This window comes from Brassica napus, chromosome C3, assembly GCF_020379485.1.
Source record: "Brassica napus cultivar Da-Ae chromosome C3, Da-Ae, whole genome shotgun sequence".
Taxonomy (NCBI): Eukaryota; Viridiplantae; Streptophyta; class Magnoliopsida; order Brassicales; family Brassicaceae; genus Brassica; species Brassica napus.
The window spans coordinates 42,537,520-42,557,825 of NC_063446.1; the positions used below are offsets into that span (position 1 = coordinate 42,537,520).

A 20,306-nucleotide genomic window follows, 5' to 3' on the forward strand; every position below is an offset into this window, starting at 1 on the left:
TTTTTAACGAGGCAACAAAGACGTTAAGCGAGAGCGGAGAGTGACACCGGTCCCCAATGGGAGTGTTACGAAACTTAATTTAATACAAGATGGATGATCAAGGGGGAGTGTTATAAGATAAACTTTGAAATGATCCTCCACTCCTTTACCAACTCAAGCACTATGATCATCTACTCATCAAGCACTATGATCACCCACTCATTTACCAAATCAAGCACCATCTTTGATATTTTATGTATTGTTGCTCACTATAAATACCATCACTCATCTCACTCTTTTGTACACCATTATATCTTCTTCTTCTTCCTTATAATAAACTCTCTCACTTATATTAGTGTTATTTGCTTCCTATGGGTATTGAATTCTACTCTTATTTAAATTTCTCGATACTATAAATTATAAGTTATTTCATAACAGTAATTAGATTACAGCCTACTTTACCATATATGTATCATATAAAAACTAATAAACATTTATATAGTATAAATTACTAACTCGATGTTGATCAAAGAGAATTGTATTCTATGGTTTAGCCCACCAGGAATCCCATCAACCATTTCTTCTTGGTATATCTCCAAATCACCTACATTAACCAGAGCTCTGTACAGATATATAAAATTGTTAAACACAATAAACACATTAATTTACTACATTCCTATAAATTTCATTTCATAAAAATACAGTAATGAACTATATAGAATTAAGACAGCTAAATACCTATATCAAAAAATAGACAACAATAAGAAACCTAGCGAGATAACTTATTAATTGAATCAATAAAAAGTAAACTTGTTCTCCCATTGAACTTACTCTAGCATCGATAAAAACCATTTCGATAGTCTCACCACCCGCAGCCAAATACTTTTTCCAAAGACGAATAATCTTCACTTTCACCTTCTACATGTTCTTGAAAGGCTTCAACTCCGAGACAAAGTTCATCGCAGCCATAGGAATATTTTCAGTAGGTTTAAATTTGAATGAGTGACTAAATGGACCACATAACATTTACTTATATAGGTGTAAGAGTCGTATTAAATGAAAATATTCCTACGATTTGATAATTATTAACATATATCTTGCTTGTCAATCACTCATTCAAATGATAACATGATTGAGGCTGTGTTCTTGCAAATTACATATCGTGATTGACATAGAAGTAGTTAATACTATATATATGATTGCCAAATATAAGGCCAAGCGTGGTAAAACGAATTGAAGTAGTTAATACTATATATATGATTACCAATTACAGTAAAACATCTATAAATTAATAATGTTGGGACTTTGAAATTTTATTAATTTAGAAAGATATTAATTTACAAAAGTTTCCTTATTCAATTTTTTTCTATTTTTAATATGTTTATATATAAAATACGAAAAATATTTGATTTTATCGTTTGTACATTATTCAAATTTTAGAAATTTGACTTTCATATTGTTTTATTTTCTTATTTTGTGTATATTTTTATGTTTTATATGATTGTTAAATGGTTTTCGATATAATTTTACTAAATATTATCAAAATATATTAAAATGTTAAGAAAAATAAAAATATTTTCATTGTGAATATAAAATGAATACTATAATGTTTATTTTGTACTTATATAAAATTATATATAGATAGATTATTAATTTATGATTTTAATGGGACTATATATTTACATGGAAGTTTTAAAAATATTATTATCTAATTATTTTATCGATTTGTGTCATATTTTATACTGGCCTAAATTGGGACCAGCAAAATTTATTAATTTATAGAGATTATTAATTTATCAAATATTAATTTATAGAGGTTCTATTGTACAAGGCTAACCGTGATAAAACACATCGACATAGTTAATACTAGGCATGGGCATTCGGGGTCCCAATCGGGTTTCGGTTTTATCCATTCGAGTTTTGGTTTTTCGGGTTTATCAAAATCAACCCCATTCGGGTTATATAAAAGTTCGGTTCGGGACCGGTTCGGGTTCTATCGGGTTCGGATCGGGGTTATTTAATTTTCAAAAAACCGGTATAACCCATTGTACTTTCGGGTTCGGGTCCCAATCGGTTCTTCGGTTTAAAAATACCCGATTTGAACCTATTTTGTAACTAAAACATAAATGAAATCGGTTCTTCGGATTTAAAATACATGATTTGTACATATTTTAATAGCCAAAACATAACTAAAATCGATTCAAAAATAAGAAAAAACATCAAACGTGATCATTCAAAATCAAGCGAAAGATAAACATAGTTAGTGATAGAAAAAAAACCAGATAAATAAAATCATAAAACAAAAACTAAGTTCTCATGAAATGAGAATCATTATTCAATGAAAACAAAACCAAAATCTAAAAACTTCAGGCTTCAACCGCCACATTCCACCATCAACCTTCGTGTAACAGATAATTATTTTAGAAGTTCAATAATATCTTAAAGTATTTTGGATACATATTAAGAATTAAGATCATATTTGGTAGAAGTTTTTTTTTGTGATTTTAAATGTTTCGGGTTCTATCGGATATCCATTTAAGTCCGGGTTCGGTTTGGATAATACCCATAACCCAAAATACCAAAAAACAGGATCCATTCGGTATTTATGTCGGGTTCGGATCGGTTCGGATTCATTTTTATCGGATCGGGTTCGGTTCAGATTTTCGGGTTCGGTTTATTTGCCCAGCCGTAGTTAATACTATATAAATATGATTGCCAAATATAAGACTAACCGTGGTAAAACACATCGAAGTAGTTAATACTATATATATATATATATATATGATTTCCTTTCTCTAATCATTTTAAAGAAAGACTACATTAAACACACGAATAAGGTCCACGTTTTAGGAAATATTCGTTTTCACATTACTTGCTAATATTTTTTCTTTAAGGAAACAATAATTACAATTCGGTATGGCTAAGGTCCAAGTATGCATTGTATTTGATTTCGGTTTGTGGTAAGCACAAAAAATATGTGAAACGAATGTGAAGCGTGACTAAATATAGTAAACCATAATTTATATCAAGCAAAGGCGAACCATAGCTTAAGTAACCAAAATATTATAATCATCAAAAATAGCTAAAATAGAAAATATACAATCCAAAAGCTAGTGTGTTTTTTCATAATATGGTTCAGTTGGTTATTTGATAACTATGATGTTGTTTTGCATCTGTTAACATTATAAATATAACAAAAATATGGTTCAGTAGGATATTTGATAACTATATTGTTTTGCAGGCATCCCAAAACATCGTGGAGAAAGTGATACTTACGTGGAGTTGAGAATGTAATAATTACGTTTTTTACGTTCTTCGTTTTTATTGTATTCTTTATGCAAGAATAGTATACAATCAAAGTATATATTAAGCGCCAAATGTGAGTCTTTCTATGGGAGTGACATATTCTGTAAATAGTCTTGTAAAGCAAGGAGAATTAATTTGTTAGATGGAGAAGGATTCTAAGGCTGCCACCTCAGCATGCTTGTAATTAAGTTACACTTTAAAGATTACTCTTTTAAAATATTTCTATGTTAATAATAAAGAGTTAGATACACCGTTATAATTATTTACCATCTTATTATGTATACAAAACAATTTATTAGACATTATATTAAAATTTTAATCCAAAAAACAAAAAAACTATGTATTGATGCACAGGTCATATTCTAAAAATGGTGATGATACAATTGACGGTGTACATGATAAAATAAAATTAATCATTATAAACTGTAAAATTATTATGTTTATAAATGTCATATTAAATAAATATTTAACACAGGTAAAAAAATTAGAATATATATTATCACTTAGACAAAATAAATATTTATTTCTAAAAAAATAAAAAAATGCATACGAGCGTTGTTTAAATGTACACAAACTTAAATTGATTTATAATTTCTTATGAGTTACATCAAATTTATATTTTCATTTTATTTTCTTACAAATTTAAGTCTTAATTTTATATGTTCCAAATTTTATAGAAGTTTAACAATTATTTTCTTACAAATGTTATAGCTAATGTATCATTTGTAAATAGCATACTAATTTATAATTTTCTATTTTCGTACTTTTCATTAAAAAAAATTGTTCGCTATATATTTTAGACATGGATATTATTATATAAATGTTAGATTTGTTTATATAATATCCAACATTGGTGATATATTTTACGCTAAAACGTAAACATGTAAAATTAAGTACAAATTAAAATGTAAAATTAAATACTCGTGCTGTTGCGCGGGTCAAGATCTAGTTATATTTTAATAGATACGGAAGATGTCTTTCCATGCATGTAATTTTTTTTTAAAAATAGTACATGAAAACCTACCTTAATAATCCTTAGCTACAATGAATATATCGTGATCAGTGTTTGAAAAAACGTTCGCTGCATAGAATTATATAGTATAATTATAGTTTGATCACTGTGAACATTGATTATATAAACTTACTAAACTAGTTTTTAGGTCCAGATTTAGTGGCTATGATTCTACATACTGATCAATATACCCTTCAAAAAGAGGAAACACCTTATACATGGTTCGAGCCTTTAATCTCCGACCTATGCAGAGTGAGATATTTTTAAAATATTTATTACATAATATTTTTAAAAATATTTTAAAGTAGTAATAAGAGATATATTTTAATGATTTGATCAATTTAAATTGCATAAATATTTAATTTTATAAATTTAAGTATTACAATTCTGAAATTAAAATATTTATAAAATTTTATATGGTATAAACGATATTATATATATATATATATATATTAATATGTATATCTATTAAATGATGTACTCATGGTCTTATGATCATTTATATATTTTTACAATAAAATATTAAAATATTGATCATAATAAATTTAATGTGGGATATTTAATAGTTTTAATAATTTATTTCCATTTAAAAAAAAATCAAAATGTAACATATATGAAAAATCTAATTTTATTATATGGTTAATATGATTGAATAATTGATTTTAATAATATAAAATTGAATAAATATGAAAGATGGTCACAAATTGTTATCAAAATTACTCAATATCTTCAATTTTTATATATATTTTAAAACATATAAAGCAATTTTGTCATTTACTTTCATCAGTTTTGTAGTTTTTATTTAAGAAAAAATGAAGAAGATTTTTTGTACATTACTAATTAATTTATGATTAGTTTAATGAAATAAATATTATATGTTTAGATAAACCAAATAATGAATGAAACATATTATAATTATTCTAATAATTTAAACTTATTTCTCTAATGACTCTAAAAATTATTTTGGTGTTAACACATATGTATTGGCGTTGGAGTGTCCAATCAGTTTTGGTTCATGATCAATTCAGATTTGGGTTTTTCGGGAGCACAAATTTAATCCAGTTCAGAAATTATAAAAGGTTGGTTCGTTGTCGGTTCGGATTTACTCGGATTTGCTTAGGATATAATGACACATTACCTGATTGAATTAATTTTAAATTTGGGTTTGGTTATAATTCGAGTTTCAATTTCGGTTTCGGTTCTAATTCGAGTTTCAGTTATCCAAAGATTTATTTGTGACTGGAAAATACAGATTTAAATTCAAAAAATTGATTTTTTTTTAACATTTTTCACTAACAAATGTAAAAAATTTAAAACTAACAATTAAAAGCTCTATAAACGTCGGAAACATCATTTAAAATTAAAATAGTTGAAAACTTTTGAAGAAAACTTAAGTATAATAAAATTTTAAATGCAATTGTCAGAACATTAAAATCTCAATATTTAACTAACTATCAAAAATATACATTAAAGTAAATATTGGAATATATTTTGATGTTATAAATACTTATTAGAATATTTATCCAGAATTGAGTTTCTGTGTGGTATAATGTGGATATTATGTAAGGTTCAGTTTGATTTGGATTTACCTTTAATTGGATTGGAGAGTTCGAATTTTTTTTGTTTGTTTTTTTTTTGCTCATCCCTATTAACGACATCACCTAAATCAAATGTTAGAATAATTTTAATCAGTATATAAGGGATACAATGCTATTCTAGACTATAGTCGGGATCCAATCTATGTTATATGGAATCAGAAGCGGGTACGCGGAAGCGAAACTGTATAGAAGCGCATAAGCGATTTTTTTTAAAAAAATTACGGAATGGGTACGTGTTGGAAGCGTATATCCATATATATATATTATATATATTATATATTTAAATATAATATTTTTTTTTTATAAAATTCATAACTAAAAATTATATGATTCAAATTAAAATAAAGCATTTATTCTTTATAATAATTTTAAATGCTTTCATATTAAATGTTGGCGATAAAAAATAGGCTCTCTACTGGTGACAGGATGCGCAGCTGGGGTATGCAGCAACATTGCACTTTATGTGGGGAAATAGATGAAACTATGTTTTCTTTGCTTGCCCATTTAGCTACACTGTATGGGATAACATTGCTGGTCGTTTGCTTGGTCAGAGAATGAATCCTGATTGGTCTGATACATTGCTAGCTATACAGCATGCTCGTTTCTCCCCTCTGGACTGGATATTGGTTCAAATGGTATTCTAGATGACAATCTATAATGTTTGGAAGGAGCGCAATGGGAGAAGGCATCAGAAGCCGTGGTCAACTGCAGCTCAGATCACTTGCCTCATTGATAAGACTGCGAAATCGAATTACCTCTCTTAAATATGGACCGTCACACAAGTATGCAGGGCTCATGCAAAGATGGTTTACAGTAGTTCCTTAGTTTTTTTTCCTTCTCTTAAACATCTTTCGGTCTCTTACTCAACATATTTTTTTAGATAGATTATTCTTTGTAAATGCTTACCAATAGATCAATAAATTTGAAATTTCATAAAAAAAAAAACTGTAAAATACACATAAATTAAGTTTATAAGAAATTATTATATTAATTATTTTTAATTTTTCATAAATAATTGACATAATATATTTGAATATATATGTTATATCTCTGATAAAAGCATCAATGCATAAAGATAATTTTAGTTTTAATATTTATATATTTCTATTCTCTCTATTTCATTATTATTAAATTTTGAAATTTTATATAAAAACAAAAAACATGATTTTTTTATTTATTTATGACATTATGTTTTATTAAACGAAAGTGTGATTTCAAAATAAAATCGTAAACTTCCAACGTGTTTTTACATAGAATATTTTATAAGCTTTTTGGAAGTAACATTATGTAAGTTCTTACAAGAATTTGATTCTAATTTTGGTTCTACAGCAGGAATCAAATGTTGATGAAGCTTTCGGTGTAACCTAGGAGCCAAGGGAGGGAACAAAAATATAGTTTTTGGTCCCTTAGTTATTGGGCCTTTCGTGGACCGAAGGCTAGCTTAGCTCTCTTCTGATTATAATGTACCCCAAGAAAATAATTAAAGAATAAAATGAAAAATACTTGCTTACGTGTTTCGGCCCAAAGGAGTAAATAAATGGCTTTCATTTCCAGAGGAGACCCTGCAAAATAAAATTCCTCACCAGTGAGACCAAAGAGGAAGCCGAAGCTCAGAGATCGAATAAAAAAGATTCTCCGGTAGTAACATTGAAGCTGAGGAGGAGGAGCAATGTATCCAACAGGTCAACAGGTCTGGTCAAGAACTTTCACTTTTGTTACTTAGAACATCGCAAACTAAACCAGATTAGTCGGAATCAACAAGAATCTAGCTTTTGATCTCTTCTTTACGCGATCAATCTCTCTGTAAACCTGGAGAAAAGACTCATCTTTACTTTCTTATTTTTGTATCTTTCAATTGCATGCGACTACATTGGCCGAGTTATGTTCTTGGCTTAATGCAATTGCCTTTTTTGTTCAGTATCTGTGGTTAAATTGGATGAAAGGTCTTAAAGGTTTCGGCTTTTTCGAAATTGAGGATTAGGGTTTATGAAAGAAATGATTTTTTTAATCCAATTTTTGTAGATTTCGTTTCGTGCGGCCGTTCAAGATCCATTAATGGTGGATCCAAAAGAAACAACCCAGAACGGAGGAGGGATATCTCAGGCAGAGTTTGCTTTGTTCACTTCCAATAGGATCCAGTCTGATCTTGAAGCCATGGGTATCAAACTCAAACTGCACGAAGATAACTTGAAGTTTCTCAAGGCTCAGAAAACCAAACTGGATGAATCTATCCTCGACTTGCAAGGTTCGAGTCCTGCTTGTACCCACATTCTGTCTGAGAAATGAGAGGTGTTTAATGTCGGCTTTTGTTTGGCAGTTCATATGAACAAACTCAATCCTTCAGGCCCTCCTAGAAGCGAGAACTGTGATGCCAATCTTCAGGGTGAAGACATCAATGAGCAGATCCTTCGCCATGCAAACTCAGCTGCTGGAGTTTTAGCTCATGTTCAGTCTCGTCATTCTTCTCAGATGACGTTGACGAAAGGTGTTGTTGGAGTTGTAGCCAAACTCGGGAAAGTCCATGATGAAAACCTGAGCCAGTTAGTTCCATTTTCTGTTACAAACCTTTCTTGTGATGGTTTCTGTAGTCTGAAACTGACTAGCTCCCTCTCGTGGTACTTCTTCATAAATTGCAGGGTTTTGTCGGTTTATTTAGGGACTCGTTCGATGTTGGCACTTGTATGCAAGGACTACGACAGTGTTAAGGGCCTAGAGAGTTATGATAGCCAAGGCAACGTTGATAGAAATGCTGGACTTCACGGGCTTGCCTCTTCGATTGGCAGAACCATTGAAGGACATTTCGATGCCATCTCTCTCGAAAATCTGAGGTACTCTGTATTAACCAATTGTGTTTAGATACTTTCATTATGAAAATCTTTTTCTAATGACACTTTGTTCTGGTGACATTTAGACCGTATGTGGGCCAGTACATAGCTGGTGATCCACAAAGAAGGCTTAATCTCCTGAAACCAAAACTACCAAACGGCGAGTATCCTCCAGGTTTTCTCGGTTTTGCTGTGAACATGATACAGATCGATCCTGCTTACCTACTCTGTGTCACAGCATATGGACACGGTCTTCGTGAGACTTTGTTCTACAGCCTGTTCTCCCGTCTTCAGGTGTACAAAAAAAGGGGTGATATGATTAGTGCCCTCCCATGCATAAGTGAAGGTGCAGTGTCTTTGGATGGAGGAATCGTTAGAACAGGCGGGATCTTAACACTTGGAAGCAGGTATGAAGATTCTGACAACCTTTTTCCCTCTTTTGGTTCTTCCCTCTGTGACAAATGCCGAAATTGCAGTGATGAGGTGAAGGTGAGGTTTGCAAAGCCAAGTGCTTCACGGGCGATGGATAATCATAGTGAGGCGGAGAGGCAAATGAAAGAGCTGAAACAGAAGAAGGAGAAAACGCTGGAGGACATAAAGCGAACGCAAGTGCTCCGTGATCATGCTGTTTACAACTTTGGCAAGAAGAAAGACGAGTTTGTTCGATTCTTGGCTCAGAGCTCATCCACTAGTATGAGGTAGTGTTTATCTACTTGCTGACCAGACTCCATACATATATGATTGCAGCATATCATGGAATCGTCTATGATTATACATTTATTTGTTTCTTTGGTTTTAATATGGGCTAACATCTCTCTGTATTTGTGTGTTGTGGTGCTCCAGCCAATGATGAAAAGAGAGCAAAGCAAAAGAACCATGGAGCTCTGAGTAACATGCACTTCTAGAGGACAGACATCTTATTTTGACTTTAAGAACATGTTTCTAGTCTTAGTTTTTTTTTTGATAAGTTGCTTCCATAGACTAGTTTGGTTTAGATTTCTTAACTTCGGTTCTGTATGTCTCTAGTCATATGTTTCGGTTTAACTTCAACATGTACATATAATGATGGATACTTTTATTATATAACCTCTTCAAGGCTTTGGAGTCTTATGTTTCCTCTGTCTTGTTTATTATATGGCTTTTGTCTTGTTTGGAACTCCTTTTGTCCTAAACTTCATTGTCACAACTTGCATATTACATGCAGAAGCCTGTATCAAAGAATACTATGCAGTCATATAGATGGCATCAAGTAGATCTGTTTTGAAACCATGTTAATAATAATATTTTTATGAAACCAGAAGCAAGGTTGAAAAAATGACTTTGCAAAAATCCTGGCATAATAAAAAAAGGTGGATCATAGCTTATTCACGCCTTCTTCTCCTTGGGCTCCTACATTGACTTCTTCAACAACACCATTATTATCCCAAAGCATCTTTTACCTCTTCTTTCTTTTCTTCTTCTAGTTTTGGACTCATTAATGAAGCTATACTAACATTTGTACTCCTTTTCTTGGCTTCTGCTGCTTCTAACTCTTTCGCCTTTGCCTCCTCTTTCAATCTCTCTTTCTCATCCATAAGTTTCTGCAAATCATCCTCTCTTCCTCCTTTCCTCAGCTCCTCTTTCACAAACTCTTGTATTTCTTCACTCACTCTAACAGTTTCATCACCCAGCATCTCGTCCACAATCTTAAGCATCTCGTCCAGTCTCCCAGCTTCACTTAACGCCTTCATCATGAATTTGTAAGCCTCGTCGTCCATCTTGAGCTTGCTCACCATCATATCAAAGAAGGATTTCGCATCGTCGAGTTTCCCGGCTTTAACCAGCTGATCTTGCAACCGGTTATACACCGCCAAGTTTGTTCTCAGACTCGACTCAACCATCGTTTTGTAATACGCAGCTCCTTCCTCTATCTTACCTTCCTTGAAACAAGTATCCATCAACAAACCATAAGTGTACTCATCAGGCTTCACCTTCTTCTCGTCCATTTCATTGTAAAGCTTCTCAGCCTCTGCCAACAATCCGTTCTTACACAGCTGATTCATCAGATTGTTGAATGATAAAGTATCAGGACTACAGCTAAACTCACCCATTTGCCTGAAAACCTCCAATGCTTCCTCAAGCTTTCCTTCACCACAATACCCATTAACCATCACATTAAAACTCCCCAAATTCAAAGCCAAACGCCTCGGGGAATCATGTTCCCTTTTCATCTCATCAAACAACTTCAAAGCCTCGTCAAACTTCCGGTTCTCATTCAAAGCCTCAAGCACGTAGTTATAAGCCATAGCGCTCATCCTAACCTTTGAGTTATCTTCAATAGCTTCCTCACAACACTCCATAGCTTCCTTGTCCATCCCTTTCATGAAATAACCTTTCATCAACAGCCCATAAACCACACCATCCTCAACAAACCCACCAAGCTTCTCCTTCAACTCCTCATAAAGCTTAAAGACACCATCAGCATTAGACTTCCTCACACAACCTATCATTAGATAGCTATAAACAACAGGGTCAGGAACAAAACCTCTAACACTCATATCTTCCTTAATCTCCACGGCTTTCTCAAGACTCTCATTATCAACTAAACCCTTAACAAGAATCCTAAAAGTAGCAATGGAAGGATTCAATGGCGCGTTATCTATAAACAGCTTGTAATGTTCCAGAGCAACGTCAGGCTTTCTAACGTCAAGATAAGCCTGGAAGATCAAGTTGTAGGTGATGATATTGGCGGCGATGCCAGCTTGGTTGATGAAACCGTGTAACTGCAGAAGCGCCCCGTACTTTGACTGACGGAGCTGCGCCGTCAAAACGGCGTTGACGGTGAAAATCGTCGGGCGGCAGTTAGAATAAACGGAGTGACGAGTGTAGAGAGCGGCTTCTTCGAGATCGTTCTCTCGGATTAGTTTTAGGATATGGTTGTGGAGATCGAGGCGTTTTCCGGTGAGAGCCGATACTGATTCTGGTAGTTTCGGGATGTTTGGGTTCTGGATAGGTCTAGAGATTTGAGGTTGATTGGATCTGTTGAGAGGTGGCTCCATGCGAATACGACGCTTACGACGGCGACTTTCGGCGGCGGCTTCTTCCTGCGTCGCGAAAGACATTTGGCGGACGGCGGAAAACAGCGGAGGGATGCGAGGGCGGTAGGCTCGAGCGATTGTTTGCAGAAGGGCAGCTTTGGAAATCGACATGGTTGAAAATGTGTGAATTGAGTGATAGGGTTTTAGAAGGGTTTGGGGTCTGGAGAAGATGAAGTTGTAGGCTTGTTTGGTAACTGGGATAAGTATATTTTGGCGTGGTGATAGAGACAGACATGTATGTGTCTTGGGCTATTCATTCGTATCTGGGTTTTCTGTGACCCACAAGTAGGCTTGGGAATTCGGTTATTGGAGCTGGGTTCGCATCGGATAAACTAAATTTTGATCCGCGCTTTAAAAATGTCGGACTTTTTTTTTTAAATATTATTTTAAAATGATAACTAATTCTAAATTATAAGAAAATATGTTTTAACATTTCATTATGTAATACAAGTTAGTTTTGTTGATTGTTTATATTTTAAAAATATTATTCTATGTTGAAAATGATTTTCAAATTTATAAATTAATCCTCATATAATTTTAAAAATGTTTTTTTAAATATAATTCTACTGTATTAATTTTTTTAATTTATCCATTTTTTGAAATCGAAGAATTGTCTCTTTTTAAATATTTATTTTCATAACATATGAATTTGATATTATATCATGTGTTTTGTGAATTTGTTTAATAGTTTTTCTATATGTTTTGGATTACCAATATCTATACAAATTTTTAATTTTGAGCTCCCGAATTCTTTTTCTGTTGCAAATTTCACCTAGAAATTTTTCTATATTTTTCAACGATGACAACTTATAATGTTTAAGTTTTCTAATGTTTTAGAAACTAAACAATTAATTAAATAAGATCCAAATAAGTGATTCACCATTGAATTAAAATTTACTTATTTGTTAGGAACAAAATATATAAAATAAGTAAGTGGGGCCAATTTTAATTATATGATTGGTAGCAATATATTGGTTTTAATGAAATGAATAAATTTAATTTTAAAAAAAATTCTAAATAAGGTAATGGCAGTTTCTTGTAAATAACTTGAAAATACAAGAGCATAATCCTATTAAGGATTCCACTTTAATATCTAATCTATTAAAACTGGAGTACAAATTGAAATTAACCCTCAGTTTTCCTTAAATATTACAAGTTTATGCCACTAGCTTAAACCATGTTTAACACTTAAATCAAACCATTTAAATCTAATTTAAACAACTAACCAAACCGTACGTAGTAGTTAACCCAAACAAACGTCAATTCAATAATATTACTAAAACCAAAATTAATTAAAAATATTAACCATTCATCACCTCTTCCTTTAAGAAATCCAAACTCTTATAAATTTTGGAATCACACCAAAAATAGAATGGCATCTTATTATCGTACACTGCTCCACTGTAAATTTCTAACCTTCGTATGGCAAACATAAGCCATATAATTATCATATATTGAAAATTCAACAAATAACATATTATTAGTTCGTTACTTTTTGGATTACAAAGTGAGCATAAAAATTAGGAATTGTTTTTTTTTTATCATTTGAATACTTTTTTCATGGATAACTCCAATTATTATTATATATCAACCATTTGGCCAATATCGCCCAACAAACCTTTTCTATATCACAAGCATTTGGTCAATATCGACCAACAAACCTTCTCACGATACAATTTGTTTAAATATAATAATATATAATTAATTATATGGTAAATGTTAAAATATATATTTACTAATTATAAAAACAAATAATTATTTTGAATCAAAAATAAAAATAAACACCCGCACGGGTGTGCATGTCAAAATCTAGTTATAGATTGTTAGGAACAAAATCTATAAAATAAGTAAGTGGTGTCGATTTTAATTATATGATTGATAGCAATATATTGGTTTTAATGACTTGAGTAAATTTAATTTTTAAAAAAATTCTAAATAAGGAAAAAGTGCCTTGTAAATAACTTGAAAATAAATAAGGAAATGGCAGTGCTTTGTCATTCGACATATTTTTTCATTTTTTACATTCCACATTACATTGGTTCTCTTCCACATAATCATTTAACATTTATTCATTATTCATATTTTACAATTGTTTTGTTTTGAAAATTTTAGTACCCAATTACTTTTCATTTATTTTTTATTTTTTTTCTTTATAAATACATGTCAATAGTAATTATCAACTAAAATTTTTAAATAATTAAAACTTAATTAATTTTAAATATTTTAATTATAAATTATTTGATCTATTTCACACAGAATAATTATTTTTATAATAAAAGAATTGTTGAATAATATCAAATATTATAGTAAAAAAAGTATTTGTTCGAATTAAATGAATCAAATCTATATTTATAGAACACAAAATAATGAATTTTGATCTTATTATTTTAAATAAAAATATATTTGCTAGAATATTATTTATTTAAATAAGTAGAATGTATTAAAAATTACTTAATCAGTGTAGAGCCCTTTTGTAATGATCAACTAGTTGAGTCGTAGTTAATAATTGCTTTAACTACTCTATTAGATAAGGAATTGTCCCGTCATATGGGTTTTTATTCCTTGAAATGTAACTTAAATTAATATTAAAAGAATTATGTAATTTAGTGATATATATTGCAAAAATAAAATCATTTTAATTTTTTTTATTTGATTATAATCTTGTATAAATTTTTTGACATACAGTAATTTGAATAAGTTTGTATATTTTGTTTATTTGTTTAATATGCTATAAGAAAACATTGTTGATCGTATTTTCAAAAATCTGTAGAGAATTTTTGTTTTCAACTATATTAATGTGTAGTTGATATTTTTAAATGCTTCAAAATAAAATGTGCTTGTATTTTTGGTAAATATTTATTTTTGTTAATTTTTTTAAGAAGTTTGCATATTCTTGTTTTACTTAATTTCATAAATTCATAAATTCTTTATATATTTTATTCTTATTTGCAATAAATTATTAAAATATTAAATTAAGTTAATGTTATTAAATTATTCGAATGTATGTCAAGCTAAATAATTAGCATTTTTCATAAGCAATTATAATAGGATTTTATGAAAATAAACTCAAATACGAAATAACTAAATATTTCTGGTTTGATGACACTAAAAATATTGTTTAAGGAATTGAAACATTATCTAGAGAGAGTAACAAACTACAAACTGAAATTATTTGATTAAAAGATTATAACTATAAACTTTTTAAAAACATTTTTGATAAAATTTCAAATTTATTGATCAATCAAAAAAAGAATGTTATTTACAACTCAATCTTGTTGGTCCTGAGTTCTTTGAACTGTATAAAAAACATGAACCGCTATTAAAGAGTAAGCTACAACCAGCATCCTAGGAGGCATGCGTACTTGTGTGGAGGGTGATATTTAAGTGATATAATCCTATTCTTCATTGCTTTGTCAATCGAGTCCTTTATCACCCATTTGCGAAAGATGCAGTAAAGTGTGTGATAGATCCTTAAATCGGAGCACTCAGCCGGTACGGACGAGATATGATCTCCGAGGGAGAAATAGATGGATCGATGGGTCTCACGAAGGATGCAAAAAGGCCTTCGATGTTCCCGGTCTGATCAACGCCTGATATGACTCACAGGTCCGTTGAGGAGACAGATCTCGGACATATTGCCGGATGCGACGCACCGGTCCAATCGTGGTCGAGATGGTTTGCTTGGAGCTAACCACACCAAGTAAACGAAGAACAAGTTCTTATTAAAGAACAGAGAGAAAAATCTCAAAACTAATAAAGGAAAATCGAATACCTTATTCAGAAATGAGATTACATACTTATAGTGTTTGTGGTCAAAGACCATTATTACAAATGTAGAAAAAAAAATACTTAGAAAACATAAACTTGACTGCATAGAAAATCACAAGTTTGACCAGATCTAGTCAAACTCGGAAAACTAGGAAGAATGGTTGATTATTGTCAAGGTTCAATGTATCCTGGCCTCACGTCCCGCGGTAAGAAGTAGCACACGAGCCGGACAGTCCACTCGTCCGGACGGGATTTCTTCACGGACTGACTTGTCCCATATGTAGCCTAGATCTTCAGAGAACTATCCTTGCCTAAGAGAAGTCCTGAAGATCAAACTGGACAATCGGATCAAAATGGCCGGACAGTTCGCAATACGTTCGGTAGTGCACGCGGTACGGGCCAAACGAGTCAGAAACTAGAAGCTTCGGTCTGATTCGGAATCGGTACGTTCGGACTGGATTCTGGCTCGATCGTTCTTCTTAACTTGTCGAGTTGGTCGGAGAAGCCGGACTTCAGTACGGTCAGATCGGTCATCCGGACGTGGATCGAGTCGAAGTTCCCTTCCGGATGCACGCGGGTCGATCCGATACACGGCTCGGTCAGTTTGTCCGGTACGGTCTAAATCACGAACCTCGGTTGGATCGTTCGGGACGTTCTGATCATCATGCTGGGTTCGTTCCACGGACTGTTCCACATAATGAGGTGTATCATTCCCTCCTTCTTCAAGAGGATTTTTCCACAAATCCGGAACATCTACAAGAAAAGGAGAAAGATCAGAAACATTAAAGCTTGAAGAAATGTCATACTTAACTTTCAGATCCAATTGATATGCATTGTCACTGATTTTTCTTGTGATCTGAAAAGGACCATCGACCCGGGGCATAAGCTTGGATTTCCTTTCTTCCGGGAAACGTTCTTTCCTTAAATGGACCCAAACAAGATCTCCTTCTTCAAAGATAACTTCCTTTCGCTTCTTGTTGACTTGTCTAGTGTAACCCTCGGTTTTGACCATGATATTAGCTCGGACTTGCTCATGCAACTTCTTGATCGTATCTGCCTTCCTCATGCCATCTGTGCTAATTCTTTCACTTAAAGGAAGAGGTAAGAGATCAAGTGGAGAAAGGGGATTAAATCCATAAACAACCTCAAATGGAGAAAATTTTGTAGAAGAATGCAATGAATGATTATAAGCAAACTCAACATGCAGCAAACATTCTTCCCAAGTTTTCAAATTTTTCTTAACCAATGATCTAAGTAATGCGGACAAGGTCCGGTTCACTACCTCAGTTTGTCCATCGGTTTGAGGATGACAAGTGGTGGAGAACAACAATCTAGTACCCAATTTTACACCACAAAGTTTTCCAAAAATAGCTAAGAAACTTAGCATCACGATCTGAAACAATGGTTTTAGGCATTCCATGCAATCTTACCACATCCTTAAAGAACAAATCAGCAATGTGAACGGCATCATCAGTTTTATGACAAGAAATGAAGTGAGCCATTTTCGAAAACCGATCTACCACAACAAAGATGGAGTCTCTACCAGATTTGGATCTCGGCAAACCAAGTACAAAATCCATTGAAATATCTTCCCATGGATGAGAAGGGATAGGAAGGGCAGAATACAAACCTTGATTCAAGACTTTGGACTTAGCTTTCTTACACACGACACAACGGCTGCAAATCCTCTCAACGTCTTTCATCAAACTCGGCCAATAGAAGTGATCATGCACGACCTTGTAGGTTTTCTTAACTCCAAAGTGTCCCATTAGGCCTCCTCCGTGGGCTTCCTTGAGAAACAATTCCCTCAACGAGCATTGGGGCACACATAAACGGTTATCATAAAACAGAAAACCAGACATCTGATAGTACTTCCCATAAGCCGCCTTGGAACTCTTTTTGAACACTTCTTTGAAATCCGGATCAGAAGCATAGATGTCTTTTATGAATTCAAAACCAAGAAGTTTTGTCTCAAGGGCTGAGAGAAGAACATACCTGCGTGATAAGGCATCGGCCACAACATTCTCTTTACCTTGTTTATACTTTATCACGTAAGGAAACATCTCTATGAACTCCACCCAACGAGCGTGACGTTTGTTCAGTTTCTGCTGCCCTTTTAGATGCTTCAAGGACTGATGATCAGTGTGGATGACGAACTCCTTTGGCCATAGATAATGTTGCCAAGTTTGGAGTGCTCTCACCAAGGCGTAGAGCTCTTGATCATACGTCGGATAGTTGAGTGTGGCCCCGCCCAGTTTCTCACTGAAATAAGCAATTGGCTTCCTGTCCTGCATCAACACAGCACCTATACCAACTCCAGAAGCATCACACTCAACCTCAAAGGTTTTAGAAAAATCTGGAAGAACAAGAAGAGGAGCTTGAGTCAACTCTCTTTTTAAGATCGTAAAAGCATCTTCTTGTGCTTGCTCCCATTTGAAACCCACGTTCTTCTTGATGACCTCAGTGAGAGGGGCTGCAATGGTACTGAAGTTCTGGAAGAACCGTCTATAGAACCCGGCAAGGCCATGGAAACTCCTTACTTCGCTAACGGTCTTAGGACTCGGCCAGTCTCGGATTACCCTAACCTTCTCTTCGTCCACTCTCAAGCCATCTTTGCCTACAACAAAACCTAGAAAGACACCATGATCTGTGCCAAAAGAACACTTTCCAAGGTTAGCAAACATGCGTTCATTTCTGAGAACCTCAAGAACGGCTTTCAAATGTAAATGGTGATCATTAAGGTTTTTGTTGTAAACAAGAATATCATCAAAATACACCACAACAAAATGTCCTATGAAAGACCTCAAGACATGGTTCATCAGACGCATAAAAGTACTAGGTGCGTTCGTTAGACCAAAAGGGCATAACTAGCCACTCATACAGACCTAGTTTCGTTTTAAAGGCCGTTTTCCATTCATCTCCTTCTTTCATCCTAATCTGATGATATCCACTCTTTAGATCTATCTTAGAAAAGACACAAGCACCATGGAGTTCATCAATCATATCATCAAGGCGAGGAATGGGATGGCGATACTTTACCGTGATGTTATTTATGGCTCTACAGTCCACACACATCCTCCATGAGCCATCTTTCTTTGGCACGAGTAGAACCGGAACAGCACAGGGGCTGAGACTCTCCCTGATGTAAACCTTGTCAAGCAGGTCATCAATTTGTTTCTGGAGCTCTTTAGTCTCGACCGGATTGGTGCGGTACTCTGGCCGGTTCGGCAGAGACGCGCCCGGGACAAGATCGATCTGATGCTCAATGCCTCTTATTGGTGGCAATCCTTTTTAGTTCTCTTCTGGAAACACATCATAAAAGTCCTGCAAAAGTCCTAGCAACTCACTCGGAATGTCCGGTGCATGGTTAGAAGAAGATGAAGCCAAAAGAGATTCCTTAAAAATAAGTAAAAGGATTGGCTTTTGAGTGCAAAGAGACTTCCTTACCTGACTTTGCTTAATGAAGAAGTTGGAGTTTCTGGTTGAAGTCTCTGGTTTGTCGGCTTTAGACTCTCGTTCACGGCCCTTCTTGAGTTGGACTTGGTCTTGATGGACCTCCACGGGTGACAAAGGAACCAATGTAATTTTCTTTCCTTTGTGATCAAAAGAATGCCGGTTTGTGAAACCATCATGTACTGTCCTCTTGTCAAACTGCCAGGGACGGCCTAAGAGAATATGGCATGCGTCCATAGGAAGTACATTACACACGATCTCATCCTCATAGCGGCCGATAGTGAGTGGAACTGTGACTTGTTCCTTGACGTATAGCTTCATTTAGCCACTCCAACCTGAAAGGACGAGAAAGAAGCCTAGTAACAAGCCCAAGCTTCTTCAAAAGAGTGTCACTAGCCACATTAGTGCAACTACCTCCATCAATAATCAAAGAACAAACTTTAGAAGAAATAAGACATCTAGAGTGAAAGAGATTCTCCCTTTGTTCTTTGCCATCGGTTTTTGGTTGCACAGTCAAGGAACACCTAGTAACAAGCAGTGGACCAGATGTTGGTTGGTCTAGGTCGTCCTTATCAAAGATCGGACCAGAGTCAGTCTCATAGGTCGAGCAAAACTCGTCAATCACACCATCGACCTCCTCATCGAAAATGGGCTCAAGTGCATCGTCCATGAGTTTCCTAGTAACAAGAAGAGGGCCGCTGGCTGGGTAATCAAAGGTTTCCTCATCCTCATCAAAGACTGGTACAAGGTCCTCCTTGTCTTCCTTATCATCCTCGGACTCGACTTCTCCATTGTCCATGAGGATAATTACCCGTTGGTTTGGACACTTGTTGGCATAGTGTCCTAGACCTTGACACTTGAAGCACCTGATGTCTCTTGCTCGGCTAGGGTCCTCAATTGCTTTTCCTTTGTCAACACGAGTAAAGGCATCAGTCTTCAAAGGATTATTTGTTGTGGAAGAAGACTTACCTTTGTCTTGGTAGTTCGGCTTAGAAGGAAAGGACGGTTTTGGGGCGAAGGCTGGCTTAGAGTAACTCTTCCTCTTGACTTGCTGTTCGATCAGGATGGCCTTGTAGAGCATTTGCTCTATGTTGTCATAATCCTGGAGCTCCATACGGTCCTGGACGTCACAGTTGAGCCCAGTAAGAAACCTAGCCATGGTGGCGTCTAACGGCTCGTCCACATCAGCCTTAATCACCAACGTCTCCATTTCCTGATGATAGTACTCCATTGATTTAGTACCCTGGAGCAAACGCCTGAGTTTCTGATGTAGATCACGGTGATAGTG

The 20,306-nt window shown here is 34.0% G+C and overlaps 2 protein-coding genes across 2 annotated transcripts; one reads left to right on the forward strand and one right to left on the reverse strand.

Moving 5' to 3' along the window:
* Positions 1–7,425: 7,425 nt before the first annotated feature.
* LOC106357681 (protein DEFECTIVE IN MERISTEM SILENCING 3) lies at positions 7,426–9,853 on the forward strand. Its single transcript, XM_013797365.3, has 7 exons — positions 7,426–7,585; positions 7,918–8,140; positions 8,213–8,435; positions 8,532–8,723; positions 8,807–9,127; positions 9,197–9,418; positions 9,564–9,853. The coding sequence occupies exons 1-7, from the start codon at positions 7,565–7,567 to the stop codon at positions 9,568–9,570; spliced, it is 1,209 nt and encodes a 402-aa protein (XP_013652819.1). The 5' UTR covers positions 7,426–7,564; the 3' UTR covers positions 9,571–9,853.
* An 80-nt stretch (positions 9,854–9,933) lies between these two features.
* Positions 9,934–12,042, reverse strand: LOC106357680 (pentatricopeptide repeat-containing protein At3g49240, mitochondrial-like). The gene has a single exon (XM_048751651.1). The coding sequence runs from the start codon at positions 11,906–11,908 to the stop codon at positions 10,139–10,141; it is 1,770 nt and encodes a 589-aa protein (XP_048607608.1). The 5' UTR covers positions 11,909–12,042; the 3' UTR covers positions 9,934–10,138.
* Positions 12,043–20,306: the final 8,264 nt, after the last annotated feature.